Source organism: Symsagittifera roscoffensis, chromosome 10 (assembly GCF_963678635.1).
Source record: "Symsagittifera roscoffensis chromosome 10, txSymRosc1.1, whole genome shotgun sequence".
Classification (NCBI taxonomy): Eukaryota; Metazoa; Xenacoelomorpha; order Acoela; family Convolutidae; genus Symsagittifera; species Symsagittifera roscoffensis.
Window position 1 is genome coordinate 36,920,753 of NC_087071.1, and position 24,518 is coordinate 36,945,270.

The 24,518-nt window shown below is 31.4% G+C and overlaps 2 protein-coding genes across 2 annotated transcripts in view; both read right to left on the minus strand.

The window, feature by feature from the left end:
• The window catches only part of LOC134855049 (uncharacterized), a 72,177-nt gene extending 55,954 nt beyond the window's left edge, over positions 1 to 16,223 (minus strand). The window contains exon 1 of the mRNA XM_063871429.1: positions 15,636 to 16,223. Within this exon, the coding sequence (XP_063727499.1) occupies positions 15,636 to 16,036 (401 nt within the window). The 5' untranslated portion in view covers positions 16,037 to 16,223. The remainder of the gene's footprint in view (positions 1 to 15,635) is intronic.
• Positions 16,224 to 22,660: 6,437 nt separating this feature from the next.
• On the minus strand, positions 22,661 to 24,383 carry LOC134855124 (syntaxin-18-like). The gene is made up of 2 exons (XM_063871532.1): positions 24,021 to 24,383; positions 22,661 to 23,599 (listed from the first exon to the last, which is right to left on the minus strand). The coding sequence occupies exons 1-2, from the start codon at positions 24,306 to 24,308 to the stop codon at positions 22,763 to 22,765; spliced, it is 1,125 nt and encodes a 374-aa protein (XP_063727602.1). The 5' UTR covers positions 24,309 to 24,383; the 3' UTR covers positions 22,661 to 22,762.
• Positions 24,384 to 24,518: the final 135 nt, after the last annotated feature.

Sequence of the window (24,518 nt, forward strand, 5' to 3'; positions counted from 1 at the left end):
CATTAGGAAGTAAATTTTTGTACGCTGAGACAAGGATGAATCAGAGCGAAGTTTCAAAATTGCCAAAAATGTTTCGCCATTAATGTTTCAACTGAGATGCACATATTTTTTACCAATGAATCAGAGCGAAGCTTCAAAATTGGCAACAATGTTTCATCATCAATGTTTCAACTGGTATTCACATATTTTTCACCGATGAATTAGTGTGTTTTAATCAATCAAAAACACAAAAAACATAGAACACGAAAAACATTTACTTTTTGCGTTTTTTCATAAGAAAGCTAAGAGGTTACAAAGCAGTTATCCGCGCCAATACACTGCCTTTTTTACATAATTTTCTACTAGCATTAGAAATAAATTTTTGCTCAGGCGTAAATAACAAAAAACGAATCCGAGTGATGAGGCTTGAAAACTTTTCTTGAACTTTTCAATATTCACGAAAAAAAGCCTTTTTTTTCAATTTCAAGTTTAATATTGTTTAAAAAAATTTTGCCGGTAATTTTTTTTTTTTTTTGGATAGACATTGAGTGAACCTTGATTTGAAGTAGGTTGGCTTCCTTGTCCTTTAGGAAACATATCTAGCAAAAACAGAGCGAAAATCAGAAAATTTGGTTTGAAACGATAACTGTTAAAATGGATGACCCAAAAAAAACTAATCAAAAAATAGATTTTTTTTTCGCTCTGATTTACAAATTCTTAATTACTAAAAAAAATCATATAGCAAATCAGTTTTACATGAAAAGTTCAATTTAAGTATTAAAATAGTTAACAAGAGCTTTGCACAATTTGTCATTTTTAACTCAACGTTTTAGTTTCAGTTTCTCATTGGAATGTTGAAACAGAAGCTTTCAGAGCTTTTTATTTGAGCAGCATTTTTTTGGGGGGGGGGGAGACGTTTTCTGGGCAGTTGCACCTACTCTCGTGAGTACATATTTTTTTTAAAATTGTTTCATTCTCAAGCTTTTCCAGATCATCGTCTTTGTTTATTTTGACATGTTTTTTACCATTATCTCCCGTCCTTACACAACCGACACCACACAATTGTTCGTGCTATCTCGATGAGACCCTTTTGCTTAGCAGCTGCTTATATTTCTGTTTATGCTTTGGGCTGGGCGCGATTAAATCAATCACTTTTTGTTTACTCGATTGATGTTGCGTAAAGTTTGCTCCTCAATACAGACTGGAATTTTTTTTTGTTTCAAAACTAAATTTTATTTGTTTCATTACAACCGTTTCTAAAAGGCTTGAAAATTTTTACTTGAAAGTTTCGTTATTCGCGAAAGAAGCTGTATTTTCCAATTTCAGGTTTAATTTGTTTTTAAAAAACTTTGCTGGTAGTTTTTGGTTTTTTGCATGAAAAACACAACTTGTATAACGTCAAAGACATAAAATATGGAATTATTTTAAGAAAACAAGGTTATGGAATGTTTAATTTTCTCTAGCTGTTTTTTTGGTTGATTTGGGATAACAAATATTTAAGATGGCTTGATCAATTTTTTACCGATATCTTGAAAATGTAGCAAAAACGATAAAACATTAACGATCAAGCATTCAAGAATCAAATTAACGTTTTTCTTTGAACAGTCATTGTAACATTTTGGAAATTTCAAGCCAATTAGAGAAAAAAAACTTGCTATAAGAACCTGGATTGCTTCTTTTTCTTCTTTTTCTTTTTTTGAGATTTGCAATAATTTGTGTTCATCTTCTCAACTTGCACAATTCTAATAAAGCTTGGAAAGCGTAAAAATAAAAAAATAAATCCGGCATGCAAATCCATAAAGTTACAATTAAATATTTCCACAAGTTTTGAGGTCTACATTTGCTGTTTAACTAAGTATTTCAAAAGTATTTCTTGATCAAGCAAGTCAAAATGAAACCTCGAAAAAAAAATTGATAGCCTGAATCAGTAAACCAAAACAATAGTTTTTTGAGCAAGCACCTTGAACAGAACGGTTTTTAGCATTTTCAAGTTGGACGTTGATGCCTCCCATGATCTCTACTATTTTTTAAAGTGCAAACAAAAAAGCAGAGCGGCATTTTTTCCGATATCGCCCACCTCGCATGCCCAACAATTTTTTGGCCGAGTGAGTGTTTTTGCAAACCTAAATATGTGGCAAAAAGTGTGGTGGAAGATTCAACATGCCTGGACAACCGGTCTATGTTTACTTTATTTGTAAAAATTTATAGGTTGAGAAAAAAGAGCCGCAATGCAATTTTGAAAAACCGCAGATCAATTTTGAAAACTAGGATTATTCTGTAAAAATCTGTAGAACTGGGATCAATTACAGAATTGCCTTCTTTTTTGTTTCAATACAAAATCCTAATTGTTTCATTACAAAATATTTTTATCTATAGTTTTATCAACCGTTTATAATCTACAGTTTTTCTTTAAAGTTATATTCGATTATAATCGATAAGTTTCAACCGGCGTGTTTCAATATCGGCGAAACTTTCTAAGAGATCATAGATCTGGCTTCATTGCATTGAACTACCCCAGAAAGTGAATGAAACGGCAAAAAAACGTAAAAACAAAATAAGTTGGGAACAAATTAAATAAAAACGAGAGCAAATTGTTATATATCTTTTTATCGAAATAACTGGTATAATCTAAATAAAGAAATGAGGGAAAAATTTATAACTGACTCTACCCCAAGTTCTACCCCATTTGAAAAAACGTCGTATATCTTTTTGTGAGATTCTTAAATTCATAAAAAGGAACAAAACCCTATTATTCTCCCCAACTCACGCCACACACCCAAGAAACGATTTTTAAATCTATAATTATACTCAAGGCTGAAAACCTGAAAATAGAGAAATCGATTAAAAATTGCATTCTTGGTTTTGCGAAAAATTTAATTCATTTTTTTTTCATCCTAATTTTATCTTATGTTAAATTCAAAAACATTATTTTTCGCAAAGAATTATCGATGATTCGTTGATGAGTTGGCGTTGGGAATTAAAATTTTGTACGCTGAGACAATGGTGAATCAGAGCGAAGCTTCAAAACTGGCAAAAATGTTTCGCCATCAATGTTTCAACTGAGATGCACATATTTTTGACCATGAATTAGTGTGGTAATCAATCAAAAACACAAAAAACATAGAACACGAAAAACATTTAGTTGTTAATTTTGTCTTTTTTCATAAGAAAGCCAAGAGGTTACATAGCAGTTAACCGCGCAAATAGACTGCATTCTATGATTTTTTCATAAAAGTTAGAAATAAGTTTTTTGCTCAGACTTATATAACAAAAAGTAACCTTTTCTTTAAGGCTTAAAAACTCATACTTGAAATCTCGTTATTTGCAATAAAAGCTGTTTTTTATCCAAATTAAGTTTAGATTTGTTTTAAAAAAAACCTTTGCGGCATTTTTTCCGATATCGCCCACCTCGCATGCCCAACAATTTTTTGGCCGAGTTAGTGTTTTTGCAAACCTAAATATGTTGGAAAAAGTGTGGTGGAAGATTCAACATGCCTGGACAACCGGTCTATGTTTACTTTATTTGTAAAAATTTATAGGTTGAGAAAAAAGAGCCGCAATGCAATTTTGAAAAACCGCAGATCAATTTTGAAAACTGGGATTATTCTGTAAAAATCTGTAGAACTGGGATCAATTACAGAATTGCCTTCTTTTTTGTTTCAATACAAAATATTAATTGTTTCATTACAAAATATTCTTATCTATAAATTTATCAACCGTTTATAATCTAAAGATTTTCTTTATAGTTATATTCGATTATAATCGATAAGTTTCAACCGGCGTGTTTCAATATCGGCGAAACTTTCTAAGAGATCATAGATCTGGCTTCATTGCATTGAAAAAAACAGAAACATTATTTTCCTCAAAGAATTATCGATGATTCATTGATGAGTTAGCGTTGGGAAGTAAAATTTTTGTACGCTGAGACAAGGATGAATCAGAGCGAAGCTTCAAAATTTGCAAAAATTATTTTCGCCATCAATGTTTCAACTGAGATGCACATATTTTTGACCAATGAATTAGTGTGGTAATCAATCAAAAACGCAAAAAACATAGAACACGAAAGGCGTTTATAACAAAAAACGAATCCGAGTAATGAGGCTTGAAAACTTTTTCTTGAAGTTTTCATTATTCACGAAAAAAGCCTTTTTTTCCAATTTCAAGTTTAATATTGTTTAAAAAAATTTTGCCGGTAATTTTTTTTTTTTGGATAGACATTGAGTAAACCTTGATTTGAAGTAGGTTGGCTTCCTTGACCTTTAGGAAACATATCTAGCAAAAACAGAGCGAAAATCAGAAAATTTGGTTTGAAACGATAACTGTTAAAATGGATGACCCAAAAAAAACTAATCAAAAAATAGATATTTTTTTTTCGCTCTGATTTACAAATTCTTAATTACTAAAAAAAATCATATAGCAAATCAATTTTACATGAAAAGTTCAATTTAAGTATTGAAATAGTTAACAAGAGCTTTGCACAATTTGTCATTTTTAACTTAACGTTTTAGTTTCAGTTTCTCATTGGAATGTTGAAACAGAAGCTTTCAGAGCTTTTTATTTGAGCAGCATTTTTTGGGGGGGGACTTTTTCTGGGCAGTTGCACCTACTCTCGTGAGTATATATATTTTTAAAATTGTTTCATTCTCAAGCTTTTCCAGATCATCGAATTTGTTTAATTTGACATGTTTTTTACCATTATCTCCCGTCCTTACACAACCGACACCACACAATTGTTCGTGCTATCTCGATGAGACCCTTTTGCTTAGCAGCTGCTTATATTTCTGTTTATGCTTTGGGCTGGGCGCGATTAAATCAATCACTTTTTGTTTACTCGATTGATGTTGCGTAAAGTTTGCTCCTCAATACAGACTGGAATTTTTTTTTGTTTCAAAACCAAATTTTATTTGTTTCATTACAACCGTTTCTATAAGGCTTGAAAATTTTTACTTGAAAGTTTCGTTATTCGCGAAAGAAGCTGTATTTTCCAATTTCAGGTTTAATTTGTTTTTAAAAAACTTTGCTTGTAGTTTTTGGTTTTTTGCATGAAAAACACAACTTGTATAACGTCAAAGACATAAAATATGGAATTATTTTAAGAAAACAAGGTTATGGAATGTTTAATTTTCTCTAGCTGTTTTTTTTGGTTGATTTGGGATAACAAATATTTAAGAAGGCTTGATCAATTTTTTACTGATATCTTGAAAATGTAGCAAAAACGATAAAACATTAACGATCAAGCATTCAAGAATCAATTTAACGTTTTTCTTTGAACAGTGATTATAACATTTTGGAAATTTCAAGCCAATTAGAGAAAAAAAAACTTGCTATAAGAACCTGGATTGCTTCTTTTTCTTCTTTTTCTTTTTTTGAGATTTGCAATAATTTGTGTTCTTCTTCTCAACTTGCACAATTCTAATAAAGCTTGGAAAGCGTAAAAATAAAAAAATAAATCCGGCATGCAAATCCATAAAGTTACAATTAAATATTTCTACAAGTTTTGAGGTCTACATTTCCTGTTTAACTAAAAAGTATTTCTTGATCAAGCAAGTCAAAATGAAACCTCGAAAAAAAAATTGATAGCCTGAATCAGTAAACCAAAACAATAGTTTGTTGAGCAAGCACCTTGAACAGAACGGTTTTAGGCCTTTTTAAATTGGACGTTGAAGCCTCCCATGATCTCTACTATTTTTTTAAAGTGCAAACAAAAAAGCAGAGCGGCATTTTTTCCGATATCACCCACCTCACATGCGCAACAACTTTTTGGCCGAGTGAGTGTTTTTGCAAACCTAAATATGTGACAAAAAGTGTGGTAGAAGATTCAACATGCCTGGACAACCGGTCAATATTAAATTTATTTATAAAAATTTATAGGTTGAGAAAAAAGAGCCGCAATGCAATTTTGAAAAAACGCAGGTCAATTTTGAAAACTGGGATTATTCTGTAAAATTCTGTAGAACTGGGATCAATTAAAGAATTGCCTTCTTTTTTGTTTCAATACAAAATACTAATTGTTTCATTACAAAATATTCTTATCTATAAATTTATCAACCGTTTATAATCTAAAGATTTTCTTTATAGTTATATTCGATTATAATCGATAAGTTTCAACCGGCGTGTTTCAATATCGGCGAAACTTTCTAAGAGATCATAGATCTGTCTTCATTGCATTGAACTACCCCAGAAAGTGCATGAAACGACAAAAAAATCGAAAAACAAAACAAGTTGGGAACAAATTAAGTAAAGAACGAGGGAAAATTGTTATATATCTTTTTATCAAAATAACTGGTATAATCCAAATAAAGAAACGAGGGTAAAATTCATAACTGACTCTACCACAGTTTCTATCCCTTTTGAAAAAACGTCGCATATTTTTTTGTGAGATTCCTAAATTAAAAAAAAAAAGAATAAAATCCCATTATTCTCCCCAACTTACGCCACACACCCCAGAAACCATTTTTAAATCTATAATGATACTCAGGGGTGAAAACCTGAAAATAGAGAAATCGATTAAAAATTGCATTCTTGGTTTTGCGAAAAGTTTAATTAGTTTTTATTTCATCCTAATTATAGATTATAGCTAATTCAAGAACTGCAAAAAAACAGAAACATTATTTTCCTCAAAGAAATATCGATGATTCATTGATGAGTTAGCGTTGGGAAGTAAAATTTTTGTACGCTGAGACAAGGATGAATCAGAGCGAAGCTTCAAAATTTGCAAAAATGTTTCGCCATCAATGTTTCAACTGAGATGCACATTTTTTTGACCATGAATTAGTGTGGTAATCAATCAAAAACACAAAAAACATAGAACACGAAAAACATTTAGTTGTTTATTTTGTCTTTTTCATAAGAAAGCCAAGAGGTTACATAGCAGTTAACCGCGCAAATAGACTGCATTCTATGATTTTTTCATAAACGTTAGAAATAAGTTTTTTGCTCAGACTTATATAACAAAAAGTAATCTTTTCTATAAGGCTTAAAAACTCATACTTTCAGAGCTTTTTATTTGAGCAGCATTTTTTGGGGGGAGGGGACTTTTTCTGGGCAGTTGCACCTACTCTCGTGAGTATATATTTTTTTAAAATTGTTTCATTCTCAAGCTTTTCCAGATCATCGTCTTTGTTTATTTTGACATGTTTTTTACCATTATCTCCCGTCCTTACACAACCGACACCACACAATTGTTCGTGCTATCTCGATGAGACCCTTTTGCTTAGCAGCTGCTTATATTTCTGTTTATGCTTTGGGCTGGGCGCGATTAAATCAATCACTTTTTGTTTACTCGATTGATGTTGCGTAAAGTTTGCTTCTCAATACAGACTGGAATTTTTTTTTGTTTCAAAACCAAATTTTATTTGTTTCATTACAACCGTTTCTATAAGGCTTGAAAATTTTTACTTGAAAGTTTCGTTATTCGCGAAAGAAGCTGTATTTTCCAATTTCAGGTTTAATTTGTTTTTAAAAAACTTTGCTTGTAGTTTTTGGTTTTTTGCATGAAAAACACAACTTGTATAACGTCAAAGACATAAAATATGGAATTATTTTAAGAAAACAAGGTTATGGAATGTTTAATTTTCTCTAGCTGTTTTTTTTGGTTGATTTGGGATAACAAATATTTAAGATGGCTTGATCAATTTTTTACTGATATCTTGAAAATGTAGCAAAAACGATAAAACATTAACGATCAAGCATTCAAGAATCAATTTAACGTTTTTCTTTGAACAGTGATTGTAACATTTTGGAAATTTCAAGCCAATTAGAGAAAAAAAAACTTGCTATAAGAACCTGGATTGCTTCTTTTTCTTCTTTTTCTTTTTTTGAGATTTGCAATAATTTGTGTTCTTCTTCTCAACTTGCACAATTCTAATAAAGCTTGGAAAGCGTAAAAATAAAAAAATAAATCCGGCATGCAAATCCATAAAGTTACAATTAAATATTTCTACAAGTTTTGAGGTCTACATTTGCTGTTTAACTAAAAAGTATTTCTTGATCAAGCAAGTCAAAATGAAACCTCGAAAAAAAAATTGATAGCCTGAATCAGTAAACCAAAACAATAGTTTGTTGAGCAAGCACCTTGAACAGAACGGTTTTAGGCCTTTTTAAATTGGACGTTGAAGCCTCCCATGATCTCTACTATTTTTTTAAAGTGCAAACAAAAAAGCAGAGCGGCATTTTTTCCGATATCACCCACCTCGCATGCGCAACAACTTTTTGGCCGAGTGAGTGTTTTTGCAAACCTAAATATGTGACAAAAAGTGTGGTGGAAGATTCAACATGCCTGGACAACCGGTCAATATTAAATTTATTTATAAAAATTTATAGGTTGAGAAAAAAGAGCCGCAATGCAATTTTGAAAAAACGCAGGTCAATTTTGAAAACTGGGATTATTCTGTAAAATTCTGTAGAACTGGGATCAATTACAGAATTGCCTTCTTTTTTGTTTCAATACAAAATACTAATTGTTTCATTACAAAATATTCTTATCTATAAATTTATCAACCGTTTATAATCTAAAGATTTTCTTTATAGTTATATTCGATTATAATCGATAAGTTTCAACCGGCGTGTTTCAATATCGGCGAAACTTTCTAAGAGATCATAGATCTGTCTTCATTGCATTGAACTACCCCAGAAAGTGCATGAAACGACAAAAAAATCGAAAAACAAAACAAGTTGGGAACAAATTAAGTAAAGAACGAGGGAAAATTGTTATATATCTTTTTATCAAAATAACTGGTATAATCCAAATAAAGAAACGAGGGTAAAATTCATAACTGACTCTACCACAGTTTCTATCCCTTTTGAAAAAACGTCGCATATTTTTTTGTGAGATTCCTAAATTAAAAAAAAAAAAGAATAAAATCCCATTATTCTCCCCAACTCACGCCACACACCCCAGAAACCATTTTTAAATCTATAATGATACTCAGGGGTGAAAACCTGAAAATAGAGAAATCGATTAAAAATTGCATTCTTGGTTTTGCGAAAAGTTTAATTAGTTTTTATTTCATCCTAATTATAGATTATAGCTAATTCAAGAACTGCAAAAAAAACAGAAACATTATTTTCCTCAAAGAAATATCGATGATTCATTGATGAGTTAGCGTTGGGAAGTAAAATTTTTGTACGCTGAGACAAGGATGAATCAGAGCGAAGCTTCAAAATTTGCAAAAATGTTTCGCCATCAATGTTTCAACTGAGATGCACATATTTTTGACCATGAATTAGTGTGGTAATCAATCAAAAACACAAAAAACATAGAACACGAAAAACATTTAGTTGTTTATTTTGTCTTTTTTCATAAGAAAGCCAAGAGGTTACATAGCAGTTAACCGCGCAAATAGACTGCATTCTATGATTTTTTCATAAACGTTAGAAATAAGTTTTTTGCTCAGACTTATATAACAAAAAGTAATCTTTTCTATAAGGCTTAAAAACTCATACTTGAAGTCTCGTTATTTGCGAAAAAAGCTGTTTTTTATCCAAATTAAGTTTTGATTTGTTTTTAAAAAACCTTTGCTGGTAACTCTCTTTTTTTTGGGTGAGAAACACAACTTGTACTAAGTCAAAAACACAAAATATGGAATTTACTTTAAGTTATTTTTTCATTAACTGTTAATTTGAGCACAGAAGCAAGTTTGGATTGAAAAAAATCAAAAATTCTGCCTCAACTTTGTGTTTTTTAGATTAAACTGTGTAATAAGTATTATTTTTTTATTCAAAAAATTCTTTTGACGCCAAAAGTGAACTCATGTAACCAAAATTTCAAACCAATTGAAAATGTTTTTCAAAAAAAGTTTTGATTGAAGCAATAGTTATCATACAGTTTTCTTCTTTATAATTGCATGATAAAAATTTTCTTGAAAGACTCCAAATGTGAAAATGTATAAATGGGTTTTTTTGCTTGAATGGACGTCATACCAAGCAAAAGATACAGGAAGATAAGCTGAAGTTTTTAAAAATGGTTTACGTGGTCAATGGTTCTGCTATCCAAAAAAAATATGGAATCTAAACTACGAACTGAATGGTTTATATTAATCCAATCCAGGCAAACGAAGTTACTTTTATATGCAGGGTCTGACCTTGACGGTTTATATTAACTTTTAAATGTCTTTTTGATAAGGGTTAGCATGCAATTAAGTTAGTTTTGCTGACAATAGTACATTTTTAATGACAAATAACTTTCGAAATAATTTAAACCACTTTAACAACTTGAATCTGTTTGCAATTATCAAAACACATACAAGATTGCACATATTTGAAAAATTTGTTACATATTTTTTGTGAAAGTTACTAGCAAAACTTTTGAGAACTGTATCAATTTAATTTGACAAACTGATTGGATTTGCAAAAGAGCTTGACTTTCAGCTCAAAAAAACTAGGTTATGATATGTTGAATTTTCTCTTTTTTCTTTAGCTGTTTTTTTTTGGTTGATTTGAGATAACAAATATTTAAGATGTTTGATCATTTTTTTTTCCGAATGAAGCTTCGTCGGATACCGCCCGGTTTATACCGATAACTTGAAAATGTAAGAAAAGCAAGAAAAAAACTTACTATAAGAACCTGGATTGCTTCATCAGTTCTGAAAAGTTTTCTTTTTTTGAAATTCACAAACAATTAATGTTCATCGTTTCAACTGGCGCAATTCTAATAAAGCTTGGAATGGGTAAAAAAAATTCCGGTATGCAAATCGATGAAGTTACAACTAAATATTTTTATACGTTTTGAGGTCTAAATTAGCTGTGTCAAAAAGCGAGTCAAAATGAAACTTCGAAAAAATTTTTTGATAGCTTGAATCATTTTACCAAAACCATATTTTTTTGACCAACTACCTTGAATTGAACGGCTTTTAGTCTTTTCAAATTGGATGCACACTGCCTGTGATAATTTTTCTATTAACGTTAGAATAAAATTTTTTGCTTAGACGTATATAACAAGAAAGTAACCGAGTAATCGTTTCTATAAGGCTTGAAAAATTTTACTTTGAAGTTTCGTTATTCGCGAAAAGAACTGTTTTTTTTTCCAATTTCAGGTTTAATTTGTTTTTTTTTTTAAATTTGCTTGTAAATTTTTCTTTTTTTTTGGACAAAAAACACAACTTGTACCAAGTCAAAGACACAAAATATGGAATTTTGTTTTAAGAAAACAAAGTTATGGAATGTTAATAACTTTAGCTTTCTCTAGCTGTTTTTTTTTGGTGGATTGTGGGTAACAAATATTTGAGATGCTTGATCAATATTTTCGGAATGCAGATTTATCAGATACCGATTTATACAGATATCTTGAAAGTTTAGCAAAAACGATAAAAATTTATTGATCAAGCGTTCAAGGCTCAATTTAACTTCTTAGTTCGAACAGTGATCGTAACATTTTGGATTTTTCAAGCCAACTAAATTAAAAATTGTTTGCTCAAAGAACCTGGATTGCTTCATTTAGTTCTTAAACGTTTTCGCGAACAAATTCTACTTGTTGACTGGTATAACTTTAATAAAGCTAGGAATGCGTAAAAGTAAAAATAAAAATTCCGACATGCAAATCGATAAAGTTACAATTAATCATTTCTATATCATTTGAGGTCTACATTTTCTGTTTAACTAAATTATTTCTTGATCAAGCAACTCAAAAAAAAACCTCGAAAAAAATTCATTAAAAATATTTTTGATAGCCTGAATCAGTTTACCAAAACAATAGTTTTTCAGTTTTTCAAGCAAACTACTTGAAAAGAGCGAAGCGGCTTGGAATGATCTGTACTATTTTTTCTAAATTTGCAAGCAAAAAAAGCAAAGCGGCTTTTATCCGATTCCACCAACCTCGCATGCGCATCATGTTTGACGTTTTGAATGTTTTTACAAGCTTAAATAAGTGAAAAAAAGTGTGGAACAAGGATAAACATGTGTCATATCTGGACAACCGACACCCGGACAAAATAACACTACTTGTATAAAATTAGCGGTTGGGGAAAAAGAGCCGCAATTCAATTTAGAAAAACCATCAGTCAATTTTGAAAACTGCGATTAATCTCTAAAACTCAAGTTTTTAGACAATACAAATCGAGCGACAAAACAATGAAAGTTTTTGATATGATTTGATGATATGAAACACTTTGAAAAAAAATTATTTGTGGCCAGATTGAAAATTAGGTTGATTTCACAGGCGTGATATTACAATTAACCAAATTTTATCAAAAAAACATTGCAAACAATCAGTTCAAGAAGTATTTCGACTGGCTTGACGAGTTGAAGAGAATTGTAAAGGCTCAATTTTTTAGAGAAATCAGTTCCTGTCATGAAAATTTTGGTACTTATTTTGATTCTGAATGTGGAAACGAATTTTTCGAAAACATTCAAAACGAAGAAACAAGGGAAAATATTAAAATTTGTTTGACGATTTGAAGCGACATGCTATAATTTGATTTTTTCGAGCAAAAAATTCAGAGATATAGACCAATGCATTAAAGCTGATGTTAAAAAAATGACTTGATGAACTAGGCAATGAAACTCGAATTTTTTCAAGTTGATTTTGAAGGCTTGACATGATTCACAAAGAAATTAAAATCTATCAATCAACCATTCCAATGCTGATTTTTTCAAGATGTTAAAGCAAGTTTGAAGCCGCATTTGTTTTACAAAAAAAACTTAAAATATACTTCAAGCAAGCATTTCAAGTAGAAAACCAGAAAGAAATTAAATTCACTTTACGAATTGAAAAGTATTTGAAGAAACACAATTCAAGAAAAAATACATCAATCAAAATCATCAAATCAAGCAATGAAATGCTGATGTCAGTTCTGACAGTTTTTTTTATATTCAATTTTTAAATCAATTCAAATTGATTCCCCAGTGAGATCAACTATCGAGTGAGAGTAATTTTTTGTGAGATCAACTACCTTTTTGAATGCAATTTTCAAAAAGATTTCGAAGGTTAACTTTAAAAGTTTTCAAGAAATCGTTTCATTTTTGAGATAATTATAATGACAGAATGAAGACTTATTTATTGTTAAGAAAAATTAGTTTTATCAATCACTTCAACAGATGAAAATATGAATGTATTGACGTTGTCTTGATTTGAAATGGGTTGAGTTTTCATTTCAATTAATTGAAATTATGAAAGGTTTAATGGTAGCCTGAAGCCATCTTAGGAGGTTTCACAAAATAATTCAAAAGTTTAAATCCTATAATTTTTTTCATAAACAAGATACGTCAATGTTCAAAAAATGCTATTGAAACGATGAAAAAATGCCGTTGAGGCTATTTTGTTTGGCTTAAAATGGCTCGACAAATGAATATTCTTTTTATCCTTATAGGAAAACTATAAAACCGTCAAATATTGATCAATTCATTCAACTTTCAATCATAACGAAGAAACTTAACCCAAAGTGTTTGATGAAAATAACCTTTGAATAAAAAAAACATCGTTGCATTTCAATCCCAGAAGTAAAAATTTCCTGAAATAAATCAAAGTTTTTCCTTACTTAGAATAACTGCTTGAAAAATATCTGTTGCAATAATACGTTAATAGTTTAACTCGCCCAGTCAATTTTTTTAAAAGAGTTTTCATAACAATTTTAGCTTCCTTGCTTAAAAAATTGTATCATTTCTATGGAAGTTTGAGACTTCAAAATGGAAAATTTTTTTAAGCAATGAAGCTAAAATTAATATAAAACTCATTTAAAAAAATTGACTGGGCGAGTTAAACTAGTTTCGTATTATTGCAACAGTTGTTTTTCAAGCTTATTTTAAGTGAGGAGAAGTTTTGATTTTTTCAACTAGTGGAAATCTTAAATAATCAAAGTAAAACAAACAAACGAATTGAAACTTTCAAGGAATTTAGGCAAAGCATTTTTTTCTCAAATATGTTCAGTTTCAAAAATGTTAAAACTTGTAATCAATTGTCAACGATTGTTTCAGAAGCAGACTACAAAAAAGTGTGTCAAACTATTAAAAAATTGTTGATTTGAAAAAAGGTAAATCAAGCGATAATTAAAATAGCTTGAAATATATCGAAGACAAATTGAACCACACTGCTCCTATCAAAATGAATCCTTGAATATTCCGAATGCCTTTTAAAGTTTATGAATATTTAAAACTGAATTTTGCAAAAAAAAATTTAATAACTTCGAGATTGTAAATTTTTTGAGATTGTTTTGAAATATCCCCTACACGCCATTTAATGTACAAATTGATAGATTTCGCCCTTGGTAACATAGCAATTATGACAAATAGCTTGCTTCAATTGATTCGGAATGATTTCTAAGACGACTTTTGCGTTAATGGCGCATAATGTATTGCGCGTTAATTGTCCCAAGTTGGCCAGTTTGGCATTATATCAACCACCAAAATTTCAAAATTTACCTCCTAAAAACAATTTTTATTTTTGAAGAAAAAAATTATCAAAATAGTACTTAACAAGCCAAAATTAGTCTTAAGAAAAAACCCACATTTCGCACAAATTTTGTATCACTTTCTTCGCGAGTCGTAACAAACACGAAACTTTGAAAAAATTATAATATTTTAGTTCTTTGATCAACTGATAGGCGAAATTGGTCTTTCTTGAATAAATATCCTATATTTCAAATGTAATTAAAACTTTTAGTTTTCCTACTAAATTTTCAAGCCTGCTCTGATTTGCAAAAAAAATTGAAAGCTGGTTATCATAACTGAAAACCGATTGCAAAAAATGCAACCAAACTAGAAAGTGCAGAGGGGACCGTAAAAAGTATGTTTCCCACAAAAAACCCAAAAAAGGTCACTAAGCCAATGAAAAATTGCCCAGATTAATTTGGTCAGAATAAAGCTATAAAGCGAAACAAAACGTAATAAAAAAGAAAATACAAAGTCAAAGTGAAAGTCAATTACAAGTAAACGAAACACTAAAAGCGCATTCGGAACATGCGTGGAGCAAGAAAAACAACGATTCTAAGATGTGGCTACTAAGTCAACAAAAGATAAGCAGTCAAATAATTGGCCCATAATTTTATTTGGAACAGAATACCCAGGCGTATTCGTTTTCTCTAACTAAAAAGATTGGGAACGCTATAAAGTTTGAATAATTTAGATTTAATTCAAAAACAAGGTACCACTATAGATAAGTTCAGAAGTCCAGATGAGATGAGTCGTGTGAACGAAAGTGTTTACGGGAGAAAATTTTGGAATTCCATTGCAAAAATCTTGCTAATCACAATATAAAGATATTACAACTACCAAACCAGAATGTCTAGGCGTTTGAGCTTGGCTTGAGTAAAGCTTTAATTGAAGTGAGGTAAAATTCAGAATGTTCCAGCATCTAGCTGAAATGCTGCTACTAACAGTTGTCGTTAATCTTGATTCCTTACAAAAAGATTAACCAATACGTCCTTAGAAAACTCAGTAATGGCCTAATATCTTTGGTTTATTGGATCACAAGTTCAATCGGATATATTTGGGCAGAAGTTCGAAGCAGTTGAAGTATTGCGGGATTGAAATACTCTAAAATTTGATAGGTATGAAAAGTATTAATCTACCCATCCCCCTCCCTCTCACTCTATCCGAAACTCCCTACCCCTCTCTTACCGAGTCATTAGAAAAAAGTGCAAGCCATACATCTGCGGTTAATTTTGTTGCATTAGATGAGCCCCAAGATCTGCCAAAAGACTTATTTGAAATGTAAGTGAACTAACCTAATCTCGTTGGCCCAAATTTCTACAAAATCTCGTAAAATGAACCGCTCCAATTTTGCCACATCTTCCAAGAGTAACTTTCGTTCTGCTTCATAATTTGCCGACACCAAAATTTGTCGCCTTAAACTTAATTTTCGGTTTATAACTTCCTTATTCTGTGAGTTTGAAAAGAAATCGTAATATGCAATCGAAAGTCGTCGTTTTCTCGATGCAGATGTGGAATAAATAATTGTCGATAAAATTTGTATTATTTGGGCAGAGTAATTGATAAATATCAATGCGAAAAATAATATAGTCAAAATGAAAAAGGAACCCGTGAAGTTAAGAAAGAAAAGAGAGAGTAAAACAAAGATTGAGCGTATTTTCACCTCAAAATTGTTTCCTCGAACCTTCAATCTCATCTCTGAATAGATTGAATGATATGGAAAAAAACAATATATCAAAATTGGTCAACTCTTTCGCAAAATAAAATTTTTTTAACACAAAATATAGGGCGAATTATAATTCGCTTCATGATTAACAAAACATGGGGTAATAAAATTACGATTTGCATTATAGCTCTTTTAAACAGAGAATAACCAAACCATATTTGTGATTAAATCATGGCACTATTCTGAATGTCATATTTGTATTAGGAGCTAACATAATTGACTACCATGGTGTTATATTGCCAACTTCATATCTGGCTCAAAATGACGATGAAAATATAATGATTGCTGACAAAATTACTCATCTTTTCTTCTTCTAATAATCAAGTTAATTATAAACAGATAAGCGGAGCCAAAGTCATGACAAAAAACCGCAACTTTGCGAGAGGTTGCGATTAGCGCACCAACTAAATTTTGGAGGTTTATTGACAGTCATATACCATTCAGCTTGCGGTTGCTTTGTCCAAAAGTTTTAGCCGTTAGAACCCGACAGCCAATCAAATTATAGTTTTTAAAATAATTTTTGGACGCCACATTGATGGAGAATAAATAGTTTTAAAAGACATGGTGGAAAACATTGGTGTTTGGTGCAATTTCAAAATGTCATGGATTTACCACATCAGAAGACGCAATTTATTTACATCAGAAGATCTTAGATCTTCACCAAACTCACTGAGTAGCTTTGTTCGGGTTTCGCTTTTCAAAAGTTGCATACTAACATTAATTTTTTATGCATCTCTAGTTTGGTGCGACGACTAAAAACCAATGTAAGCGATTAGAAAAACTTCAACGACGATGCTTAAAATGGTGTTACAAAAAACATGAATTGAATGATGATAATTATGTTTTTTACTTGAATAAGAGCAAACTGTTGCCAATTTCACTGACGTTATTTAAAAACGATTTAGTTTTGCTGAATAACATTCTTAATAACGAGTTGCCAATAAGTTTTTTGATTTTTGGACAATCGACAAGGGCCCTGATTCAAATCGAACGGGAAACAAGACGTTTTTGAAAATGCCAATGATTACCGTGTCGCAGAAATGTCAAACACCCTCGCGAGATCAAACAATTTGCCTGGCTATGAATCTTGCCAAGAACCTTTAATCTTTAGAAAGAATTTGAACCTGTTATTGTTTGAAAAACTACAAACATTTAAATACCCGATTTATCCAGAGTCATGGTTTTTAAATTTATTTTATTAATTTTGTTATCAATGACTAAGATCAACTAATCCCCACCTTGCGGGTTTAATTCAATCTTATAATGATTAATATTATGATTATTATGATTATTATTAATATTATTTTTATGATTTTTTTTATCATTATGATTATTGTGAACAGGAATACTTTTGAGCTGGAGAAAAAAGAATTAAAAATCAGGATAAAATATGTTTAATTCATAGGTGAAAGCTTTAAGTTTTGAGCTCATTTTGTAGTGACGAAATTTTTGCGATGAAGTTTGATATTAGAAAATCTAATTGTTACTAGCGTGAAACAGCCCGGTATGATCATATCACACAGTACGTCACATCACGTTCAGTCTAAACTGATATAGCAAAAACATGAAACCTAGCAGACATCGAGACGCTTAAACCAAAAAAACAGAGTTCGTATACACCGGTTAGTACACAAGAGCACAAAATCACGCGCAAATTCTGGTTTCTAAATTTACTTTAAATTTCAGAAGACATTAAGACAGACCGAGAGCAACTAATCGAAGTTACCATCTTCGAAATTATGAAAGTTTGGCTTTAAAGACTCACAAACTTAATCCGGATCTGAAACTGCCAAATTTCCTCTTCTGCATTTTCTCAAACTGCTTTAAAATTAAGACACAGCCAAGTTTAGTGAAAATTTCGCGCTGATTAAATCAATTACCACGCTGAGAAAGTTTCACTTCGCATGAATCTTATTTTTACTCCGTTTATTCGAGAAAGATTTCATTCCGGTTCAAAACTTAAACATTACGAGGCCAAACTGTGCACAGGAAAGGCGCACTATTTTGTGTCTGTATGTTCCTGGATTCCAGAGACAAGTATTTAAACAAGTTAAGTTTTTTTCGGAAAGGAAACGAAAAAACAAAAGAAGAACAAAGTGAGCGTCTTTTTTTGCGGAATCCGCATAAAATTCACAAAATGCACAGTTTGGCCTAGTAATGGTGATGAAAAAATTGAGCAACTTTGACCCGGATTAGTTGGTATGTTTTGAAAACAAATGTAAATAACTTCAAAAATGGGACTCTAATTAAAACAATTGAGATCAAACTAAAGTTTTACTATCTAAAAACCTATTTTCAATGTGTATTTTGAATATTACTTACTTTCAACATCAGCAAAACTTTTGTATAGCCGTTATCAAGGTTTGAAATATCATATGAAGTTATGAAGGCCTGATTGCAAAGACTCACAAAGTGAATCCGGGTTCTTCATCTGCACTTAATTCCTCAAACCGCGTGAAAAGATAACACACAATCATATTCAGCAAAATTTTCACTCCGATTGATTCAATTATCTTGCTGATATTATTTCACGTCGCATGACCCAATTTTATTCTCCCCTAATTCAGAAACAAAGTTCACTCCGATGAAAAAAAGTAGTGCAGATGAAGAAATTCAACATTTTCAGTCCCAGATTAAGTTGGCGAGTCTTTGAAATCAAAACTTGATTATTTTGTAGAGGGTAGCTCTGATCATTGCTCTTATGGTCTACTTATATATTTTTTTGCAAAAATCTAATTTAATGTTGACCAAAACATGCTTGGAAAACAGACAGTTTTGAGAGCAAAAATTGAGTTCTCATTTAAAATTAAACGGTAGTTTAACTCGAAATTTTTTCTCTCGTTCTGAGTAAAATATTTCTGAAAATTGAAGTGAATGTTGTACAAAATCAACAATGAAAGCGGAAATTTTAGAAATTAAAACCAGAAGTTGGCTTTTTTCCTCTAGAGTATTTATGTTCTTAAGAGTTCATTGTGCCATTTTTGCAACCGAAGCATGTTTAAAGCACTTTATTTGCGTGCGGTTTGAAAAAATTGAAAAAAATATGCGAATAATCATTTGTAATTTAATTTTCAAAAAATGAGCATTTTTTCAGTGTTTTCTTTGGAATTTTCAGCAAAATTTTGTAAGTTTCTTTAAAAAAGAACAGACCACTATCTATGGGTATAGAAACTAAATTTTACTTTTTTTATATTTTTTGTGTGCACCAGGGTTTTGTGTTTTTTGGGTTGTAATTTTTTTTTCTGTTATTTCTTTCTCCACTATGTTTAACATCAAAACTATTGCTATCTGTTTTCCTTCATTTTGATTTTTGAATCAGAATACCTTGTTAGACTCACCTTGAGTAGTCAAACAAAGTTTTTAGAAAATTTTTTTTATCATTTAAGTAGTGAGGAACACAGATATACTGGACGAAATTGAAAAATCAATTTAGGAAGTTTTTTCAGCAAATGTAAAAATTGAAAGAGCCAAATTTGGTTTTAACAAACAGTATTCAGTTTGTATTTTTTTGGCCTGGATACAAAAACTAGCACACTTGTCTTGGCTTTGAAAAACTAAGATTTTTGGTAAGCTTTTAGGTTCATTCACACAAACACTACCAAAATATTCATGCCAAATTTTTAAGACTTAGCGGAATTTTTGCCCAAAGTTCCGCTTCATCGAAGCCTGAAGATGCTCAATTGGGTTCGTGTGCTGACTGTTTGCTGAAAACCCAACGAATTTTTGTAATAATGTGATTCACTAGTGGACAAAATTAAGCTACAAAAACTTGAGTAAAAAATTTGTTCATGCAACGTTAAATATTCTCAGCGAGAAAAAGGAAACAATCAGAGTGAAACTTTTACTAAACTCAGACGTTTCCTACTTATTAACGTGGAGTAAAAAACTTAAGGCTGATGAGGAAAACTGGCTTTTTCAGACCCGGATTACATTGGTAATTCTTCGAAACCAAATATTGATACTTTCAAAGATGGTAGCTCTGTACATTTGATCTCGGTCAATGTAAAAAACTTACTGAACTTCGAAGGAAATGTTAAAAAACCATAAAATCTTGCGAAGTTTGAACGTCCAAATAAGTACGCCGCCGCAGTGCTTTTGAGCTTTCAAAAATCTCGATAACCTTTTTTTGGGTTCAGACCAGCATATGACTCTATAGACTCTTCAATAGTTGTATTTCGAAGCAAACCCACAGCCGTCCAAGAAAAGGAAACTGGCTCAATCTTTGCTTCTCCTCGAAGAACTTTTTGTCCATTATTCTTAGCTTCTAAGAACTACTCTTAATTTTGCGTAAAAAACATTGTACTCCCTACCCCTCTTTTTTCAATTTCGAACGGATTTTTCATTCTATGTTTTTGCACTGCTGGGTCTATTGCCAACCAAATTGGAGGAACTATAACGAAAAACAAATTTAGATTCTGTTGATTAGTGACATCTAAAAACTATGATATCCTAATGCAAATCAAACTTACTCGAAGCATTCCAATGGCTTGATTTTTTCAGTAAATTTCAATCGCGGCATTTTCAAATTGAAATTAAAATGGTTTTCGTTTTTTCGTGCTGTTGAAAAAAAGTACTACCAGTTTGAATATTTATGATCAAGGGTTTTCATTGTCTCCCAGCATACGAAGGCACCAAAAAAATCCGATTAATTGACAGCGTTATATTGAAAAGTATTTTTCACACAAAATGTTTGTCAAAATGAAACATGCAGAGCATGGGGAATTGGTTGACAATGTCAAAGGGGAAAAGTTAACAAGGGCCCACATCGATCAAAATAAAAACGATCAGGTTCTGTTGCGAGGTTCAAAAACGTTTGTATGATGATTAAAAAATTTATTTTGTTAGAAGAAAAAACTTTATGAAGAACAGATTTTTCATTGCTGTTCGTGACGTGTTAAAACTTTTAAAAGGGTGAATAAATGTCCGAGAGCTGTTGTAACATTTTTTTTGATCGAAAAATATTAATTTGGTTTTGACCCTTTTTTCTTCTTAATTTATCAAGTTGTTTTTTGTTTAGTTCAAATGATAGCTTTGTAAAAGAGACATCATTTTGAATTCAAAACAAAGAGTCAAACAATGCAATGTCATTACTGCAGTACAAAATCTGTTAGCAAAGATTTTTGATTGAAATCTGAGATCTGGAAAAGAATTTGATTAAATTTATCTGGTTTGAGCTCCATGTAAAACAATGCTTGTCAATCACTGCCTGTATTGAACTCTCTAAACAAAAATTTTTCATAAAGTTTCGTACTTGAAGAGTGTAAGAAAATCATTTTTTTTCTATACGAACTAATTTTTCCGAATTCTTCAAATTTGTTTTTAAGTAAGATTGCCACTTTTCTTTACAAATATTTCATTTCGTTTTGCCTGGGAAGTATTTCATAGTGCCTCATTTCTTTACTTTTTCGGACAACTTTTTCCAAGAGTTTTATCAGAAGTTTTACATTAAAGGACTACAACTGATCTGAGCTTTCGAAGTTTTTTCAAAAAACAATCAGTATTTTTTCTAGCTCGTTGCGTTAATGACTCGTTTCCAATTGCTTGTTAGCTATGCTTTTACAGGTTAGAGGCAAAGTGAACATGTAATCCAATTTTGAGTTTTGGATAACTCATTATTGTTGAAAGTTGTATCATACCCGAATTCAGTCGAAACATTCTATGGTCCTCGAGGTGTCACATACTGACATGAAAAGATTATTTCTAGGAAGCATGGACTTACTTTAACACAATACCTCACTCCCACATCAGTAAAAGCCTGGGATTTAAGTCCACTGGGGGGTAGGGGGTAACCTCATTACTTATTGTTCAAAATGTCATCCTTGTGATTCCAACTCACGCCAAATAATGCAACTTAATCTGACTGTAACACGTGGCTGGTTATTTTTGTGGAGTTTCTAAAAAGTCATGACAAAATGGCGATGCATGCGATTTGTATAATTGGAAGTAATAATATAATAATAAACTGTTTGCAAATTAGATTCCGCTCATTGTAAAAGTTACTACATTTACAACCAAACGAAATCTCATTGCGAGAACGCCGTGGAACTATGCAGCCCGTTTTCAGGCGCCTCTGAAAACTGAAATATCTCATCAACCGAAAATTCAATTCACAATCCAAAACTCACTATCTCAAAACTAAAGATCAACTCTGTGCGGCCTCATTGAAACATCTGATTAGTACATTTCGGCTTTTTAATTGAGCAAATAATTCGCTGAATCATTTTCTGCTGCGTCCCTTGCAATTGTTTGAAAAAGCAAGCTTGTCTTTCGTTATTTTTTTTAAAATTTTCTACTTAACTGATAAATAATTTCATCGTCTAGAATAGACCTGTCTCCTTGTCACTCACCATATAAAATTTACACCCAAATTTAAAAAAAAAAGCTATTCTTAATCTCTAAATCAAAAAATTAGAATATGGTTTGGCATATTGAACAGAATGGATCAAGTTGCAGATCCAGCTGATAATTTTGAACACACAACCAAAAGCGCCTTTTTGATCGAAAAAACTCCAAACCTACAGGTAACTTTTGGCCCCCAGCTAATTAGGTTCGGCAGATTATAATACTAAAACTTACTCAGTGGTGAAGTACGCGTCCAATTAACAATAAATTACTATTTTTTCCATGATATGACCTTAAATTTACATCAATTGAACCCATGATCATCATTTTTTTTTTCAGAGAAAACATGAATCATTATGTATCATACCAGTCCAAAAATAACAGCGAGAACGAACTCACTACTAGAAAGAACAAAATCCAAAACCTCAGTCCTGCATTATTTCTCATTGCATTTCTAATATGTTCATTTCCTTGTTTGATATTCTCTGTTGAACTGACTGTAGTCATATACACACTTTCAATTTTCTCACTCTGTGATAAAACTTTCTCTGTGAAGATACTCTGCAAACGTGAAATCTCCACAACTTGACCTTCAATGACCTTGACTTGATCTTCCATTCCTTGAAGGTCATTGAACAGCTGTTGGTTTTCTAATTCCATTTGTTGCATTTCTTCAGGCGAAAGGAGATCCTTGCTTGGGTCATTGACAGTATCTGAACTTAATTCTTGGGGAACTTGAGATACAGTTCGATACTCTTTTTGATCTTTAGGCGATCTTAAATTAGCAGATAATTCAAGTCTTGAAAATTTCTTTCTTTCCACGCTGCTTTTCAGGCGAACTGCTTTTTGTTCAGAATAAATATCGCAAACTTCTTTCAAGTAAGCCTCTAACAAACTGATAACTAATTTACGATGTTCTAGTTTCTCATTTATTTCGAACCCTCGAGTCAAACTTTCAGCTGAAAAATCAGTCAGCCAGCTTTCAAATTGATTCAAAGTTGTTTCTTTTGCAGGTTTAATTCGATTTAGAGCGTCTTTGAGAGTGAATAAAATAGTGTTGCTCAATTTGATTAGGTTTTCCGCCTGTTCGTCTATTTTATCCCGATCCATTTCGGAATAAGGCGATTGCGAACTGACTAGAAGAGAAACTGATTTGGAGAGGTAATCGTTTCGATTCCGTTCCAGAAAGTTCTAGAGCGTACAATGTTCAGTGACAGTAGATAAATGAAATAGAACATCAAAAAACATAGCTATGTCTGAGTTTTTAAAATGAAATCTATGTTGGGATTTTAAAACGAAAAATCTATGAGTTTTTGATTTCAGTTTCATTTGACATTTTTGGGGCCTAGGAAGTTAGACAAGCAAATTAGACGACCGTAAAGAAACGGAATTTACGAAAAACCAGTAGAGCTTATTATTATCAGCCAAAAGTTAATTTAAGTCTGTAAACAAGTTTCACGCAATTTGCACGCAAATTATTGTCTAAATTCCGTTATTTCTAATCGTCTAATTTCCTATCGTCTAAGTTCCTGAACGAGACATTTTTGATAACTACATTTTACAAATTACCAAAGCTCTAAAGATAAAAACAGATTATCGAAGTTCTACTTACCTTCAAAGATGTTATGCTGTTTGTCAAAGATCGAACTTGTTGCACAAAATCTTCCCCTTTTGTTTCTTCTTTTTTCGTTTTCTCTTTCTTACCAAAATTCAATTTCTTCGAAAACAGTCGACTTCTAAGTGACAATCCATTACCAACTTTAACTTCACTATCACCAGCGGAAAAATTCGAGTTATTATTATCATTATTTTCTTCGTGTGAAAGCTGTTTTAGCGTATCTTCACTTTTTTGCGCCTTTTCGGCAAAAATGAGAAAACTGTCAGTGCGTTCCATTAACATTTTGATGCACGTAGACACTTTTATTCGACGCTTTTTGGCGAGCTGCCAATCATATTTTACAATTGAAGAAGCACAACATCTGAAAAGAAATGAAAAACTAGAAAACAACATTCAGTTATTGATCGTTTTTAGAACGAGCCAATCTATGAACATTAGCGTCCAGTCTATTGGGGCTACGTATAAAAGTGTAGCACGACAACTCTCATTTAA